The sequence below is a fragment of the Lepisosteus platostomus genome, chromosome 1, assembly GCF_059453375.1.
Source record: "Lepisosteus platostomus isolate fLepPlt1 chromosome 1, fLepPlt1.hap1, whole genome shotgun sequence".
NCBI lineage: Eukaryota > Metazoa > Chordata > Actinopteri > Semionotiformes > Lepisosteidae > Lepisosteus > Lepisosteus platostomus.
The window spans coordinates 21,998,965-22,017,732 of NC_142611.1; the positions used below are offsets into that span (position 1 = coordinate 21,998,965).

Below are 18,768 nucleotides of genomic sequence, written 5' to 3' on the forward strand. Positions count from 1 at the left end.
AGTCTCTGGCTCCTCTGTGACTTTGACCTGGATTGAATCATATTAGCATACAAGAGACAGAACGTTTACAGGTATAAGATGAACTTAAGATAAAGAAATCTCCAGGGCCGAATCAATGACACCAACTGGGACTCCCTGCAACCCTCCGTTGTTTCCTCTGGTCCGGCCTTGCACATCACCTCAGAATTTAGATTTGGAGTTCTTGCTAGAACTCCTGTGGCATCTATCTACAACAAGTCCTCTTGGCTCAGCTCATAGGTGTTTCTATTGTAAATTTAGTCATAGTGATATTTAGCCATAGTGAGCATGAGCAAGATGTGATTCAGAACTGCTGAAACTCCACTTTCTAAAATATTTTGTAAGAATCATAGCAAAAGTAAATTTCTTTCAGAACTAAAGGAGATTTTAATAATTAAAATTATTATATAATTAAACTGTCACTAGGATCACTGAAAAAAACATTTCTTTATAAGAAAATGCTTTTGAATTTGGTTATGTTTTAGCATATCCAACTCAGAAACCATGGGTAAATGGTGAGATACGCGCCAAACTTAAAGCTAGGACAGCTGCTTTCAATTCTGGTGATATGGATAAATACAAAAAATCCAGATACGACCTCAGGAAAGCTATCAAAATAGCTAACTACAACTACAGAGTAAAATTAGAACCATATTATCATGACTGCAACACACGGCCCATGCGGAGTGGTATTTGCACCATTACAGACTACAAAACACAACCCAGCTATATCACACAACAGTCTGCGTCTCTTCCTGAGGAGCTAAATTCATTCTATGCTCGGTTTGAGGTCAGTAAGTTTCCAGAAATCCCAGACGGAAACCCACTGATCATATCCAGAGCGGATGTGTGTAAAGTTTTTAAAAAGACGGATCCACGCAAGGCTCCTGGCCCTGATGCTATCCCTGGCCGTGTTCTGAAGGCATGCGCAGGCCAGCTGGCAGATGTCTTCTCGGACATATTCAATGTCTCTCTAGCTCAGTCTATAGTTTCTTCCTGCTTTAAGAAAACCACCTTTGTCCCTGTTCCTAAGAAACCCAGAGTCAGCTGCCTGAATGACTACCGTCCTGTTGCACTCACATCAGTTATCATGAAGTGCATCGTGCAGCTGGTCAAAGCATACATCACCTCCTCACTGGCTGACACCCTAGACCCACTGCAATTTGCGTATCGCCAGAACAGGTCAACAGAAGATGCTATTGCCACTGCCCTCCATACTGCCCTCTCACACCTGGATAAGAAAGGAACATATGTGAGAATGCTGTTTGTTGATTACAGCTCAGCATTCAATACCATAGTGCCCTCAAAGCTTGTCATCAAGCTCCAGGACCTGGGGCTTTACACCTCCCTCTGTAATTGGATCCGGGTCTTCTTGAAGTAACGTCTGCAGGTGGTGAGGGTTGGCACCAACATATCCTCTACCCTGACTCTAAACACTGGAGGTGTTAAGGCTGTGTGCTTTGCCCTGTCCTCTACTCCTTATTTACCCATGATTGTGTCGCCATGCATAACTCAAACTCTATCATTAAGTTTGCGGACGATACTGTCCCGACCGCCAGCCAGCAAAGACCAACTCTTAAGCGATCTAATCAGCACCAGCAGCAGGTTATTATTAACAAACGCCGCCGCACGCAGTGCTGTTTATACCATCTTAACCTGCTTCCCACTGCTCGGTATTGAGTCTACTTCTTGAGAGCTCTACCTGGCGTTTTTCCCGTACCTCGTTTATTCTGGATTTTGGACTCCCTTCTGCCTTTTCTACTTTGGACCTCGCCTCTCGCCTCAGACTGTTTGCCACCTGTGTTCTCCCTGGATCATGACTTACCTTATGCCTTTTGACCACGGAAGCATGGTGCCAGGAGAACAATATCTCTCTGAACATCAGTAAGACTAAATAAAACATCACTGCCTGGTATGGGAACTGCTCCGCTCGGGATCGCAAAGTACTGCAGATGGTGAAGTCATTACCGGCCGTGAGCTACCAAACATCCTGGATATCTACTCAGCTAGATGTCTTAAGAAGGCCAGGTCCATTCTCAAGGACCCCAGTCATCCCAGTCACAAACTGTTTTCCCTCCTACCATCCGGTAAATGGTACCGAAGCATTTGGTCCAAGTCCAACAGACTATGGAACATCTTCTACCTCCAGACAATAAGACTGCTAAATAGCCAACCTGCAGATCCTTTAGCATATCACCTGTAATGGCTACATGGACATACAGTTTTCACTGTATTCAGCATACTGCAATACTTGTATATATTGCATCCACCATGGACACATACAGTGCCTTTTTATGTGAAGAATCACCAACAAGTGGGACACAATTGTGAAGTGGAACGAAATCTATTGGATTTTTGAAACTTTTTTAACTAATAAAAAAATGAAAAGTGGGGCGTGCAAAATTATTCGGCATTATTATGCAGCAAACTCACTCCAGAAGTTCAGCGAGGATCTCTGAATGATCCAATGTTGTCCTAAATGACTGATGGTGATAAATAGAATCCACCTGTGTGTAATCAAGTCTCTGTATAAATGCACCTGCTCTGTGATACTCTCAAGGTTCTGTTGAAAGCGCAGAGAGCATCATGAAGACCAAGGAACACACCAGGCAGGTCCGTAATACTGTTGTGGAGAAGTTTAAAGCCGGATTTGGATACAAAAAGATTTCCCAAGCTTCAAACATCCCAAGGAGCACTGTGCAAGCGATCATCTTGAAATGGAAGGAGTATCAGACCACTGCAAATCTACCAAGACCTGGCCGTCCCTCTAAACTTTCAGCTCAGACAAGGAGAAGACTGATCAGAGATGCAGCCAAGAGGCCCATGATCACTCTGGATGAACTGCAGAGAACTACAGCTGAGGTGGGAGAGTCTGTCCATAGGACAACAATCAGTCTTACACAAATCTGGCCTTTATGGAAGAGTGGCAAGAAGAAAGCCATTTCTCAAAGATATCCATAAAAAGTCTCATCTAAAGTTTGCCACAAGCCACCTGGGAGACACCCCAAACATGTGGAAGAAGGTGCTCTGGTCAGATGAAACCAAAATCGAACTTTTTGGCCACAATGCAAAACGATATGTTTGGCGTAAAAGCAACACAGCTCATCACCCTCAACACACCATCCCCACTGTCAAACATGGTGGTGGCAGCATCATGGTTTGGGCCTGCTTTTCTTCAGCAGGGACAGGGAAGATGGTTAAAATTGAGGGGAAGATGGATGCAGCCAAATACAGGACCATTCTGGATGAAAACCTGTTGGAGTCTGCAAAAGACCTGAAACTGGGACGGAGATTTATCTTCCAACAAGACAATGATCCCAAACATACAGCAAAATCTACAAAGGAATGGTTCACAAATAAACGTATCCAGGTGTTTGAATGGCCAAGTCAAAGTCCAGACCTGAATCCAATCGAGAATCTGTGGAAAGAGCTGAAAACTGCTGTTCACAAACGCTCTCCATCCAACCTCACTGAGCTCGAGCTGTTTTGCAAGGAAGAATGGGCAAGAATTTCAGTCTCTCGATGTGCAAAACTGATAGAGACATACCCCAAGCGACTTGCAGCTGTAATCGCAGCAAAAGGTGGCTCTACAAAGTATTAACGCAAGGGGGCCGAATAATTTTGCACGCCCCACTTTTCATTTTTTTATTAGTTAAAAAAGTTTCAAAAATCCAATAGATTTCGTTCCACTTCACAATTGTGTCCCACTTGTTGGCGATTCTTCACATAAAATAAAAAATTTATATCTTTATGTTTGAAGCCTGAAATGTGGCAAAAGGTTGAAAAGTTCAAGGGGGCCGAATACTTTCGCAAGGCACTGTAGCAGCTCTATTCATATTGAGTTTTATTCAATTTCTATTACATCTACTATTATGTAACCTTATTTTTTGTAACCTTAATTTTGTGATTTTTGTGTTTTTGTGATTCTTGTGATTTTTGTGAGCTCGCAGAAAAGACATTTCATTGCCAGCAACTACTGCTGCATGCTGTATTGTTGTGCATTTGATAAATAAACTTTGATTTGATTTGATTTGATTTTGATTATGGAAAAATTGGTGAAGTTCTCGTAGCCATTTTTTGACGGTTTTTTACTGTGGAACCACATTACCTAATTACAGAATAGAAAGTATGTTATAAGTCATCCATTTATGCAATGTGTAATGTATATAATGTATTCAAATTCATAAACTGTTGTACATTAGTTTATATATACAAATGCATGGATCATTTATTCATTCAAAACATGAATTACATGGAGGATAAGGCGAAAGGAAAAAATGAGTAAAAAATGTTAAGCAACATTAAGGCTCAAACATTGGCCTAAAGAGTGCTGATTAGCAAATGTGCTTTAATCACCATGACTTCACAGTCCTCAGTTTACAGTAGCTTTAAACATTCATTGTCTATGCTTGTTTAAGGATTCAGTGTACTAAACAAATAGCTTAAATTGTTTTCTTAGGAAATAATGTAAAACAACATTTTGTGGTGAAAAATATACAACAAACCTCGAGTTAATAGTAATAGTTCTGTTCCAGAAACCCTTACATAACTAGAAATTTACATTAGTCGAAACACCCATTAATCACGTCCCACAGGCAATGCATACTGTAGACTTATACAGTACTGTAATACATCGATATGTCAGTGAACATGTTTAAGATGTTAGTTCTGCCAGTTTCTTTCATATGAAGTACACATAGAAAATTAAGTTAAATAATTATTTCTGCCAGTTTCTTTCATATGAAGTACACATAGAAAATTCAGTTCAATAATTATTTATGCAATGTTCTATAAATATAAAATAAAAATATTTAAACAAAAAAACATTTAATTTACAGTACTGTATAATAAGCATCGTTATGTCAACGTGTTTTAGAAGCTATTTCCTTCAGTTTTTTTAATATGATGCACACAGAGAAAATTAAGCTCTAGAATTAATAACGTAAAGTAATATAAATATAAAAAATTGCAGAAATATTTTGTATCCTTGTAGCTCGTTGTAGGAAGCGTTTTAGTTGTGGGTGGCAAGAGGCAACACATCATCAGAATCGACATCAGCTTCGTCAACAGCTCAGGCAGCTCACAACTCGTGCGATGTGGAAGGCTGTGAAGTGGTTGGTAGTGCAATGTGCGTTTGGTCACAAAGCACCAGAAGGCTGTTTCGTTATTATTGTTGACTTTAAAGTGGCAGATCCTTTCATGTGTTCCTAGATACGGGCTGCATCCTTTACAATTGCATTCATTGTTGACACTGAGAGATCAAGTTCACATGCCATTGCCGATATGTTTTGTCCGCCATCATATTTCTTTATCATTTTCATTTTCATCTCTAAATCAATTTTCCTGCTATTTGCGCATGGGTTGTGCACTCTTAGCATCTGTTTGCCTCTTTCCAGTCATGATTACAATATCACTGAATTCACAAACACAAAAAAAAATGTTTCAAAAAGAGTGAAAATTCTTTTAGTAACCGGTCGGTAGCAAGTACAAAGAAAGGCCGAGGGCTGAGGGAGAGAGAGTGAGCACACCATGTGTACCTTGCGGAAGATCACCGCAAGGCGGCAGCAGTGGCAACGTAGATAAGTAACGCAAAATATTCGTAACTCAGAATTTTTAATACTGACTTTTTAGAATAATTTGCGTACGTCCGGGATTACATATATAGCATATAATTTAACCCGGGGTGTGTCTGTAGTGGGGTCTAATCTAGCTGCTCCTCACACTGACACAAGACTTGACATGTATAAAATAATACAAGTGGAAGATCTCTAAATAAGTCTTTAAGAATGTTTAACACAAAGACTGCTGGCTGCTGCTAGCAATGAAATGAACCATGTCACATTAATTGGTTTGCCATGGATGACATACTGCACAGGCACCCAAACAGAATGTTTATCAGTATCATGCTGGGCTTTCCACTATCCAGGTTCTGGTGAAAAAAGGGTTTATCTGGGACAATGATGTTATTTTTACATCTTTACATAATATCTGTTATATCACCCATTCACTTCCGACATGCAAATCTTTGAGCAGTACTTGCCATCTAAGCACTTTTTCGTATTGCTTGTCCTGACTGATTTATTGATGGATGAACTGGTAACCCATACAAGATTCCATTAAGTTCCCGCTACATTAATAATTTGTACAGTATAAGTATGAATTATTCAACTAATCAATTTAGCCCTAAAACAATACATTACAAAACAATAGGGGATATAAATAGGGGATATACAAATATATGGGGGAGCAGCAGTAACAAAACATTTGTGGTATATAAATTTGTGTATCCTCAAAAATATTTCTAAGAATATGATAATACTTTAAAGTTAAAGTTAATGGGGTTCAGTAATTCACTGTTCATTAAAGTAAACAGAGCTTTTATTAAGTATTTATATGGACAAACCGAAATGGCCTAGCTCCGAACAGAGGAGCAGAAGCAGGGACAGTACCAATGCTAAAACTGTACAGAGGGGAAAGAGAGTGCCTCTTACTATTGTATAATGTGGGTTATGGGAGATACCTTTTCACGGGCTGGAGGGTCGATACCTCCAGAGGAAGTAGTGAGCCAGTGCATATTCACTCAATGTAGGGTTCTTCACTCTCAGGAGATAGAACAAGTGGTGGTGTTTTAGACAATTATAGAATTTTCTCAAAAGAGTTTTTAGAGATCTACAGTAGGGTTTGTTTCATTACTTAACATCCAATGGCTTGGTTCTTGATTGAACACAGAGGATGAACTCAGGTGATGCTGATATACATTCTCATGCAGTAGTTAGGGAGAGAGAACCGTTTAGAGGGCTGCCATGGTGTTAGGGGCCCTCTAGGGGGAAATCCTTTTCCACTGTGTCTCACATCCCTCCCCCCAGCTTAGAGTGGTCCACCCTAAGGTGGACAGATTGTGTCTCCTAGACAGGGCATCTGCATTTCTGTGAGCTGCCCCTGCTCGATGTTTCGCCTCAAACCGATACAGCCGAATGGCAAGGAACCACCAGGTCACTCTGGCATTTTTCTCTTTGTTGGCCATCATCCAGGTGAATGGAGATAATACCATAGCGATTTGACTGCCCACTTCACGGCAAGACACTCCTTTTAAACCACAGCCCATTTCTGTTGTCTTGGAAGCAATTTCCTTCTTAAGAACATTAAAGGAAGTTTCACTCCATCTAATTCCTGAGACAGGACGGCACCTTTCCCCTTCTCTGATGCGTCGGTCTGTAGAAGGAACCATTTTCCAAAATCCGGCACTTTAAGGACAGGCTCCTGACAGAGGGCATCTTTCAAATCGGCAAAGGCTTTAGGGGATTCCAGGATCCAACGTACCATCTTAGGAGCTGAGGTACGTGTCAGATTCACAAGGGGGGCAGCCTGTTCAGCAAGCTGGGGAATACAGCACTGGTAATAATTAAATAAGCCCAGAAATGACTTCACCTGTGTCTTCATTTTGGGCACCAGCCAGTCTCTGGACTTTGTCGAATTGAGCTGTTGTGTTAGAATTGACATTTCCCAACTGTCGAGGGGGTTTGTGAAGGATGAAGGAGCCTCAGATTTCCTAGATGCAGGAGGGGAAGAAGAGGAAGAGGCTTCAGCATTAGGGTCCATCTGGGTTGTGACTCTTTTCCTGCGTGTTTAGCCAAGTGCACAGACAACCTTCTTGGTTTGAGCTTTTTCTGCTCAGCGGCCTATCATTTCTTTAAAGAACAGTTGTTTTTATGGGGTTGTGATGAGGCAAAAAGTTTCCCGAGAATAAGGGAATGAGGCAGAAAGGAACTACGGCAGCATGGATCCAAATGATTTAATTCTGTAGGTGGAGTTTCAAGCCCACTTCGGGGGACTCCTCTGCTCCACATGGATAGTGACAACGATGATAGCGGCAGTGTTCCTCAACCTTGTTAGGCTGGATAACTGTTCTTCTTTGGTGATATTCACAGCAGCAAGATGTCTCTCTAAGGTGGCCATGAAGTCTTCCACGGTCTGTAGCTCGCTTCGGGTGACAGTTTTCCATATTTCATGGGGTAAATGTACATATCTAATACGATACGCTCTACTATCTTTTTCTTGGATAAGGTGTTTGGTCCCAGCAACCTTTTGGCCAGGTAAATTAGAACGAACATTTGAGAGCAGGTGGATACATGGTGATTGTAAAGCAATTCGTAGAAACGTTGTGCCTGGATGAGGCTTGTGACTCCCTCCCAGGCTAAAATCTCCATTTTGAGGTGATCATAGTCAGAGGCGGAGGAGCTGTCTAAGTTTTAATATGCCTTCTGAGCTTCATGACAGAGAAAAAAAGCTACTATGCTGGCCTACGGGTTGCGATCTCTCTAGTGCCTTTCTGCTGTCCTCCCAAATGCTCACAGGTATGCTTCCACATAATCAGGAATAATTTTCTGCAGGATGTGGCTGGGTTGTATCTGTACTGGTGCTGCAGATCCGGGTTCAGAAGGGGAGGCTATAATTGTCTCTCCCATCTGACACCTGATCCTGCAGATATCAGGTTTGGGCAGAGGCTGACCCCTGGAGCATGGAATAGCTGTGCCTGTAACATGTCTTGAGCCTGCTGCTGTAGCTCTTTAGCCTCCTTCTGGACAGCCACAGACACAATGAGGGCTTTATACCATCTTAACCTGCTTCCCACTGCTCGGTATTGAGGCTACTTCTTGAGAGCTCTACCTGGCGTTTTTCCCGTACCTCGTTTATTCTGGATTTTGGACTCCCTTCTGCCTTTTCTACTTTGGACCTCGCCTCTCGCCTCAGACTGTTTGCCACCTGTGTTCTCCCTGGATTATGACTTACCTTATGCCTTTTGACCACAGAAGCATGGTGCCAGGAGAACAACATCTCTCTGAACATCAGTAAGACTAAATAAAACATCACTGCCTGGTATGGGAACTGCTCCGCTCGGGATCGCAAAGTACTGCAGAGGATGGTGAAGTCATTACCGGCTGTGAGCTACCAAACATCCTGGATATCTACTCAGCTAGATGTCTTAAGAAGGCCAGGTCCATTCTCAAGGACCCCAGTCATCCCAGTCACAAACTGTTTTCCCTCCTACCATTCGGTAAATGGTACCGAAGCATTTCGTCCAAGTCCAACAGACTATGGAACATCTTCTACCTCCAGGCAATAAGACTGCTAAATAGTGAGGGCTGGGACGGCTTCCTGTAACAGACTCAATCTGTCTGTCATAGTGACTTTGGTTTAAAGGCAGCCACACATTAGGCACCAAATGTAACAGTTTGGGTTTTCTGGGCTGCCTTTTCATGGGCTGGAGGGTTGATACTTCCTGAGGAGGTAGTGAGAGGGTGCATAGTCACTCAATGTAGAATTCTTCACTCTCAGGAGCTAGGACGAGTGGCAGCATTCTAGACAATTATAGAATTTTCTCTAAGGAGATTTTAGAGATATAGATTTTGTCTCATAGCTTTAAAGCCAGCTTTACAGATGGCTTGGTTCTTGGATGAACACAGAGGAAGAAAGCGTGAGACTGTCTCAGGCGGAAGTTAGTGATGAACAAGGGGAAATCCCTTTCCACTATGTGACACTATTTAATTATCAGAGAGCAGCTGGTTTCACTAGGAATCTTCAGTTTGCTCCTTTGTCCCACCATCTTAGGGAAGGAGAATAGCAAACGTACTAGGAAAAATCAGTTCATGACTGAAACAAAGACTGTTACTACCAGACTTTGTCCCTTGGAAGACATAACCAATGAAATAAACATTTCTACATTAGAAACAACAATGAGGCACCATACAGAGAGGAGGCGGTGCAACTAGCTGACTGGCGCTTAAACAACAATCTGTCTCTGAATATAGATAAGACAAAAGAGATAATTGACTTCAGGAGGGCCCGTGCTGATCACTCCCCACTGCACATCAATGGCTCGTTTCTTGGTGTGCATATCACAGATGACCTCACTTGGACCATCAATACCACCCCCCTACGTAGCTAAAAAAGTACAACAACGTCTCCACTTCCTGCAGCAACTGAGAAGGGCGAATCTTCCCTCCCCCATACTATCCACATTCTATAGAGGTACCATCGAGAGCATCTTGACAAACTGTTTGGTTTGGTAATTGCAAGGTCTCAGACCACAAGTCCCTGCAACGAATTGTCAATACAGCAGGAAACAGCATTGCAGCCTCCCTTCGGTCCATTTAGGACATATACCACAAAAACTGCACACACAAGCCTCCAGTGGAGAGGATTGTGGACCCCCTCCTGCAACCTTTTTGCTCTCCTACCATCTGGTAAAAGGTATCGCAGTATATGGGCCAACTCCATAACAGCTTTTTACCACAGGCTCCTCAACACCCTGGTACCTACTGCAACTACTCCAATTCTGGAAACTTCAGTCAGGCAAACTGTCTGATGTATGATTTGCACAATTCTTTGCACAATCCTGTAAAGTAAATTGCAATATGCACATTGCACTTTATGTACCCTGTACCCTGTCATAAATGTCTATGTCTACATTGTCTATAGCATTGTCTTGTCAGGGTATTCGCACTGTAGACCAGGAGAATGATATCTCACTCCTCTGTATACTTGTATATGGCTGGAATGAAAAATAAACTTTTACTTGAACTTGAACACAAACCTTAGATCATAATATGTTTTTTATTGAAGTATTAAAGACTGTCCCATGATGATACACAGCCATATTAGAACTTTTGTCTACAGTGCTATAGGCATACTCATAACATTAGCTCCAACCTAATTACATTATTTTAACTTATATAGAATGGTTCATCAATGCTGGTGAAATCAAATCATTAGTTTCTGGCAAGGTTCAGCAGACAAACCAGGAACTAAGAATGTGTATCATCAACAAAGCATTCTTTTCCCAAGCACTAGTGCAGGTTTTCTGACTGCATACAGAATTGATCAATTGAAAACAAGACCTTCAGAGAACATCATGTGGTTTGTAATGAAATTGAAATGGTGAACACTGAACATGCATCAAGCTTTATTTGATCTAAATTACTCATTACACCGTTACTATAAATGTTAGTTCTGCAACTCCTTCTGACCAATATATATGGCTTTAAATTCTCATATCATTTGTTAAATTGTCAGGTCTTCAGAGGACTTGAACAGCAGAAAAATAAGTCCAAAATAATTTGAATGTGATACAAAACTGGGCTGCAATTTGGAAAAATAATTTTAACTCATTCTCCTTACTCACATAAATACCATGGTTTTCTTAAATACATAACAATCAGCTTTAAAAAATATTATATAAAAAAGTATATCATAAAAGCAAATTATTGTATGTATTCTAATAGTAGTATAGAGGCCCACATAATCATAAAAGGGAAACAAATAATCAGGAGAAAATCACCACTCCTCACTCAGAAAGTTAATTAAATTGTTAATTGAATAATAGTTCTTAGCTCCTAATTACATTTTTCATTATATCCTTAATTCTCAAGTTGCCAGTGAGATTGCTTATTGCTTCTGTTCTCTGTGTACATAATGAACATACCACCAGGATACTTACACTGTTCAGGTGGGTAGCTGCGTCAGCATGCGTAGGCTGCAAAGGAACAAGTAATAGGTTTATTCCATGCTGAAAAAAAGAAGAAAGAGAACACAATGTTTCGGCCGTGGAGCCTTCTTCAGGTGACACCTGAAGAAGGCTACTTACACTGTTGCTTGGTTTTCACACTCCTGTTATTTCATTAGCATAGTACAGTACCTGTGCTGGCATGTGGTAGGTTTATTTTTCATTGCATTAACTGGTGGTACTGTTTGTACATGATTGTTACTTGCCTAATGTAAACCGAATACAGTATACAGTAGTTATTATTAATCACTGTGGATAAGGGATCTGCTAAGCAAGTGAATAACGATACATTAATAACAAAAAAGAGAATATGAAGTTAATGGCTGAATCCCTTTGTTATTCCACATCTTCATTTGTGAAACAGAAGGGGTGATAATATTGTTGGGATTTATTCTTTGGTAAGCACAGTGCAAGCATAAGTGTTGTTATGTTATGTTACTGTAAATGAACAACATGATGCAGATTTTTATAAACTGCACACTGGGCAGAAAAAAACAAAGGTAGTGTAAATATATTACTTTGACGTAATAATTTAAAATGAATGAAATGTGGCTATATGCATATTTGTTACAAACTGCCTGTGTTAGGTGATTCTTCAAATATCTATTATGTCTGTCCAAACATTTTTTTAAACCAAGGTGCATGATTTTTTTCTATTCAATTTGCTACAAGAAACTACATAGGCCGAATGCGCAGAATGTCCTAATTTCATTCATTAACTTTTCTTATGTTCTTAAGGTGTCACTTTTCGATGACTAAATCAGCATTGTTACTTTTTAACAATCTCTCAGTTATAATTTTGTACTCTTAAAAAGAGAAAATATTAAATAATTGTTAATTTTGCATGGATTCTTAATCCATTAAAAGGAAAAGAGGACTTTCCTCTGTTTTGTAACTCTGTAAGGAAGACATGTTGCAATTAACACACTTTCAGTATTACAACAGTTCCTTAAAAGTCTTCAGTCAGTATATATTTTTTCAAAATAAGGAGTTTTGCATTAAAATTGAAGATTTAGAAATATTTCCTTGACCTCACACATGTAATTGTAAAAAATGATGCCAATTTTGTAGATGTATCTGATTATTTTAAGAAATTAACTTCATCTGGTCCTTGAGATTCCAATGTTTTCTGGTTTCTAATACTGTTTCGGAATACTGAGAGTTGGACCTTGGACTTATTCTGGTTCATAAACTTAGTTCTATTTTCTGGTTTCTAATGCGGATTCAGAATACTGAGAGTTTGACCTTGGGACTTATTTTGGTTCATAATTTTAGTACTAAGTTCTAATTGGCTCGTTGAATAAACTTTTTGTTACTAATAAGTCTGATAAAAATGAAACCATTATAAATCAAAGGAATATTTAGAAGCTGTGAAAACAGAAAAAGAAGCAAAGGGTTTGGTAAGAAGAACAAAAGAAGGAGCATGTAGAAATGCACATAACTGGTGTCCAAACCAATAGAAATGTGATTATAATGTATCTATTCCAAACCTTGAAATATTTGTACTATTTATTATCACACAAGGCTAGTTTGTTTTAGTTTAGCTAGCAATTAATACGTGATACTATATATGATACAGTATTTTGCTCACGTAACTGAACAAAACCAACTAAGAAGTAAAACTAAAAATCCAAACAGCATTTCAGGATTTCAGAATTATTTTAAACATAATTACTGTAGTCATTTTAACACTCCACACAATTAACACTTGCTTAAAGTGGATCTTTTGGCATCAATATCTTTTACTAAAGTTTTCCATCCAATACATACATTCCAATCAAAGTATTTACACCAGTATAGCTCTACACTTATATGTATAAAACATCATATACAGTCTTTTATACTAGTTGCAGAAATAAAATCTATCTATAGTTTGCCTGGTATCATCTAAAAACACATTTAGATCGCTCTAAGAACATATGAAGTTTACAGTGACAAAAAAATGTTTAGAAAAAGTCATTTTAATATGTATGATGTTACTGTAGATCTATATTTGAATTCTACATCATACAGTCCTACAAATAAATTAAAGTGTTCACAGTTTAATATACAAATATATATTTAAATAGGTTGCTTGGCCTCATTTAAGGACCCATTTAACCATGTGCACCTACAGCATTGTTATTCTCAAGATCTTTAATGGATTGTCACCCGTCACATACAGAATTTAAGATGAGGAATCAATTTTGGAGAGTTTGAGCTTTTCTTGTTTGCCACTACTACTGTAATGGTACGAGTTACAACAACCTCCTCAGATAAAAGAGGTGTGGTGGCTCTGTGGCTGGAAGGTTGCTGGTTCATATCCCGTGGCTGGCAGAGGAATCCTACTCCATTTGGCCCCTGATCAAGGCCCTTAACCCCTACTGCTTCAGGGGTGCTATGTAAATGGATAACCCCAAGCTTCTCTCCCTGTCTGTGTGTCTCATGGAAAGCACATTGGGATATGTGGAAAGACAAATTCCTTATACAAGAAATTGTATATGGCCAATAAAGTGACCTTCTCTCTTATTAAAGTACTGGGTAAAAATTAGGTTGGGCTGTAATCATTATTTAAAATCTAGACTTATACACTTATTACATGATTTCCCTTCCTAGTGCTACAACAGTCACCATGTACTGTATTTAAAACTCTACAATTGTACCATTGCATACACTTATATATGTGATTTGGGCTGCCAGCTAACCAAAGCCATTATAACATGTCAGTATGATATAGTATTAGGTCAAATTTAATTTCAAAGCTATTATTAATATGTATTTGCACTATATACCCATTTTTCCTTTCCATTATTTTCTATACTATAAAACACATTTCAAGACATCGTGTAACAACATGATACTTTGTTCTTTAGAAATGCACACATCTCTCCTTATTAACAATAGCCTTATTAGCAATAGTATGATGACCCTATTATTAAAGAGCGTGAAATGTGAAGACAATGTGTGTGAATGGGTATGAAATCACAAAACAAAACAACACACACGGTACACTTTTGTGTTCTGGTGAATTTAAAAAAAACTAAATGTACAAAACATGATGAATGGCTGTAAGCAAAGAGACCTAGTGCAACATGTAACAGCATAATTACATTTAGTGAGACCATCATTAGTATGACACACCATACGTGTGACCCACACTAGATGAGAGTTGTGAACAAAATACTTACAATAAATGAAACACTGTCACGGCCTCAATTTTCTGAAATAAGTTACTGTAGATTTATTCCATCCACAATGTTTATTTTTTTTAATTTGGGGTCATTCATGAACTTCTCATATTTACGCCCTGTGCTACATTTGGCCTCCTGTCTGATTTTTAAATTTTGAGCCATGTACCGTTTTTAAGCTGTAGTTAGAGGTTCATCAATGTCTTACAGAAAAAAAAAACAAGAATTACTGCAACTTAAATCCTTTCCTCTATGAATACAAATATTTAACGTCAGTTGCCTGTTGAATGATTTCTGCCGAGGAAAAATAATGCTAAAATGATCAAATAAAAATAACTGATAAGCTACATCAGATGCACTCATGATTATTGCAGTTTAATTTTAATTTCTGTCATAAATATTGTAAAACTTCTATCACCTCTTCTCTTTAAAATATAAACAAGTCAGTTTTATAATACAGAAAGTACTGTAATTGTGTCTCAAAAGTGAAATGACTTTCCTGGTTATTCAAGATGCACTTAAAAACACATAAACAGTTTTAGTCAAATGGAAAAAGAAATACAGATTAAAACTTGGTAAAATAATCTACATGTATAGAGGGTTTGTTAACTAACAAAATTAAAGATAATAGGTACAGTATGTTGTCAGGCAAATGCATTAAATTCAGCTGGAGGATTTTTTCAATATTTTCCAAATACATACACTTCAATTTCTATACATTCACAATGACTGGCCATGATAAAAGACAGTAACATGGTTTAAGATTCATTTTGGCATTTAAAACAATTTTTGGTGAGTGCAAATAATAAATATAATTCATTAAAACATCACTAGCAAAGACCAAGGTCTTAAAGATTACAGTCATTCATATTTATTGAACTGTAAAAAGTTTGTTTTGAAATTGTTAGCTGTAGCTACAGTATACCATATTCTTAATCCTTTTCAAAACGACAAAGTCAAAAGTCCATTGACTATTTATTTTGTGGTTTTGTTCTTTTTTGACTCAACTCAAATGTGTAAAAAACACAAATATAAACTAAAATATTTTTTGTTGTAATCCTGCAGTTAATATGTTTGCTTGTAAACACAATCCTTGATTACAAGCCAGTATAGTCTTAGATTATTAGCATTTGTGCAGAATAAGAACAGCACAACATGCTTCTTCACGAAAACTGGTCATTCAGTTCAGCTTTATGTAAAGCATACAAAACACTGCCAGACTGGAATGAGAAGGTTGAAATTTAACGGGAATTACAATACAATTCTGGTCCTGGGTGATCATAGTTTCTTCAAGTTTTCAGTCCAACACAGGTATTATGAAGTTTTATCAACATATTATTGACTTAATTGTACCAATTTAATGTTTTCTCTCATTTCTAAGGCACAAATTCTTTAAAAAGACCTAAATACACTCAGAGACATTGAACTCTTCAGGAACAGGATTTGACAACTCTGACTTTAAGACAGGCACATGATTCAACATCACAAAATGGAGAAGACACAAAGACAACAGATTTTGTAAATCAGGTCACGTACAGTATATCCTGTAAAATGTAGTCCAGTTGTTCATATAGCTATTTATTAGTTATTTATACCAAAGGCAAACACAAATTAGAGATTGCATTTGGTGTGTTTGTTTTTATGGGGCAGCGGTCTTGCATATCAATGGAAATCTAACGCTCTAAATCTTACTTCAGTTCCCATTCAGTGTTAAAAAAAGAATGTCATATAGTCACTTCCGCAGCCCTGCTTATTCTTTGGTGCGTATAGGGTTCGTGTTTTCCAAGTGAGTTACTGTATAAGGTCCTCATACATTTACAATATACTGTACAGTGGTTTGGTTCAGCAAGACTGTCACGTTAACTAAGATTCTCTATGCATATTGCATTCTCTTATGGACACTCCATCTTCAGTCAATTTAGTGTTCCTGATGCTTCCTGGAAGGAGCAGGTCATTCACTTTTTGCATTTCATTCCATTTCTCAATTCTTTGCCTACGTTTCTCTGGGCTAAGCTTGTCAAATTTTGCAGCTTTTATAATGTCTGGTGGGAAAACACTGTTCTGAATACTTCGATATAGAATCCTGTGAAAAAAGGGAAAAAAGAAATATAGTGAATCAACTACTCTGAATGTCCTACCACTCATTTTTCTGTGGAGGAACATTTGTAAATGTCAGTTTTTATGGAAGAAAACATTAATGATTTCAATGATTAATGACGATACAGGACAATCTTCACTCTTGTGCCAAGTCTTCATGAACTAAGAAAATAAACAGCTTCTTAAAATAAAGCTTAAAAAATATCCTAAATTATTTCTGCCAGTTCCTAAAAATTAGAATATTTATCAAATTGAAATTAGAAGTACTCTTAAACCAACATATAATTAAAATAAATTACTTGAGAGCTTTCCAGTAAAATTTTGAAAGCTAATAACATTTAGTGACAGATATTTTGATGAAAAAATATATAGATTGATGTTAAATGAAATAATGAACAAATGGATAATAATATGTAGGACTTACAATTGTCATAAATGTCAATATTATAATATAAATATATACAGTATAACTTATTTATGATTGTGAAAAACCTTTTAGCAGTTCCTTTTAATTCCCTTAAACTATGAAACAAATATATTTGTGGATTATCTTGCAAACTAAACTAATGTTACAAATAGAAAATCTAAAACAAATCCTTCATCCAAAACTGAGGATTAAATTAACTTTATTTTAAAAAAAGTGTTTACATACTTTTTTTTTCTTTGAGTTGATCAGCAGAGAAAAGTGTCTAAACAATAAGAACCCCAAATAAGGGTAGCAGAGACACAGCACCAATTCATCTATCAAGCAGGGTAACAGTTTAGATAGGATAGTCTAATTCCATCAATTTACTACTCTAATCAGAAAGCACCAAAGTATAGCGATAGAGATTATAATTGTACTTATAATTGTAGCTGGTGTCTTCAGTTACCTTGGAAGGAGTGCCAAGACGGTGGTCAGGACACAGACACAGTAGAAGATGGGATCTGAGATCTGCTGTTCCATGATCCCCAGGGGGTTTGCTGGAGAGTTGCAGGTCACACAAGTGGCACTGAAGCTCAGTGCAAACACAAAGTAAAACAGTGCACTCCCAACAAACACAATTATGTGTATACATGTCTGAAAGAGAAAAAGGTCAGAGCATTTAAAACAGAGCAAATATTTTAGCTAAATTTAGCAAAATATAAACAGGCCAAAAACATGCCTCCCATATAAGAGACCCATCAACAAAGGCCTCTGATAGAAATCGATATTATGTAAAAAACTATAATAAGCATGGGTGGAGACATTCTTAGCTTTTTAAGTAGGATGTTTGTTTGTATCTGAGGATGTACTAGATGATGCAGGGATCAATACAAGGATTTCTTTCGGTTTTGGAGGAAAGAAAGACCTTTGAATCAGTAGCAGTATGTACATTAGTCTTTATACAAAATGTTAAAAATAAAACAGTTCAGATCCAAATCGGTGATCTCTATGCTGTGTGGCTAGCTGAGACAGATGTGCCAATACAGTAATCCAAATATTGCTTTAAATGTTACTTTGACACTTACCAAGGTTGTGCTCTCTATGACAAGGTGCAGGAGAATAATTAGGAGGGCAGCTGTGTTTATTGGTACTCCAAAGGAGAAGACACTTATATCAGAATCAGCATATGCCTGCAAAGCAATTTTAGCTTTAAATAGCAAAATACTGTTAATCCTATAAACTGTCTAAAACAAAACTTAAAATAATTATTCAATATTTTCAATATGTTGGGCAGGCACCCAAGCAAGAACTAATGCGTTCTGGATGCAAAGCTTTCAGGATGCAATTAGCCCTTCGCATTTACAGTTAAGCAATTCTATGGAAATATGTTTTGTAAGAAAAGCAAATTTAGTTTCCAATGATCAATAATCAGAGACTTCTGAAGAAAGAACTTCAGAAATTTAACTAAAATAACAGTTGACATCTGTCATGGCATGCCATCTAGATAATTTGGGTGT

At 37.9% G+C, this 18,768-nt stretch overlaps 1 protein-coding gene across 6 annotated transcripts in view; it reads right to left on the reverse strand.

Annotated features, from left to right (window-relative positions):
- Positions 1 to 13,303: 13,303 nt before the first annotated feature.
- Positions 13,304 to 18,768, reverse strand: part of atp10d (ATPase phospholipid transporting 10D) — a 66,306-nt gene continuing 60,841 nt past the window's right edge. For all 6 annotated transcript variants that reach the window (XM_088627330.1, XM_088627322.1, XM_088627307.1 and 3 more), the window contains 3 exons: positions 18,337 to 18,441; positions 17,718 to 17,905; positions 13,304 to 16,831 (listed from right to left, as the gene is read on the reverse strand). In XM_088627330.1, coding sequence (XP_088483456.1) covers positions 16,612 to 16,831; positions 17,718 to 17,905; positions 18,337 to 18,441 — 513 coding nt within the window. In that variant the 3' untranslated portion in view covers positions 13,304 to 16,611. The remainder of the gene's footprint in view (positions 16,832 to 17,717; positions 17,906 to 18,336; positions 18,442 to 18,768) is intronic.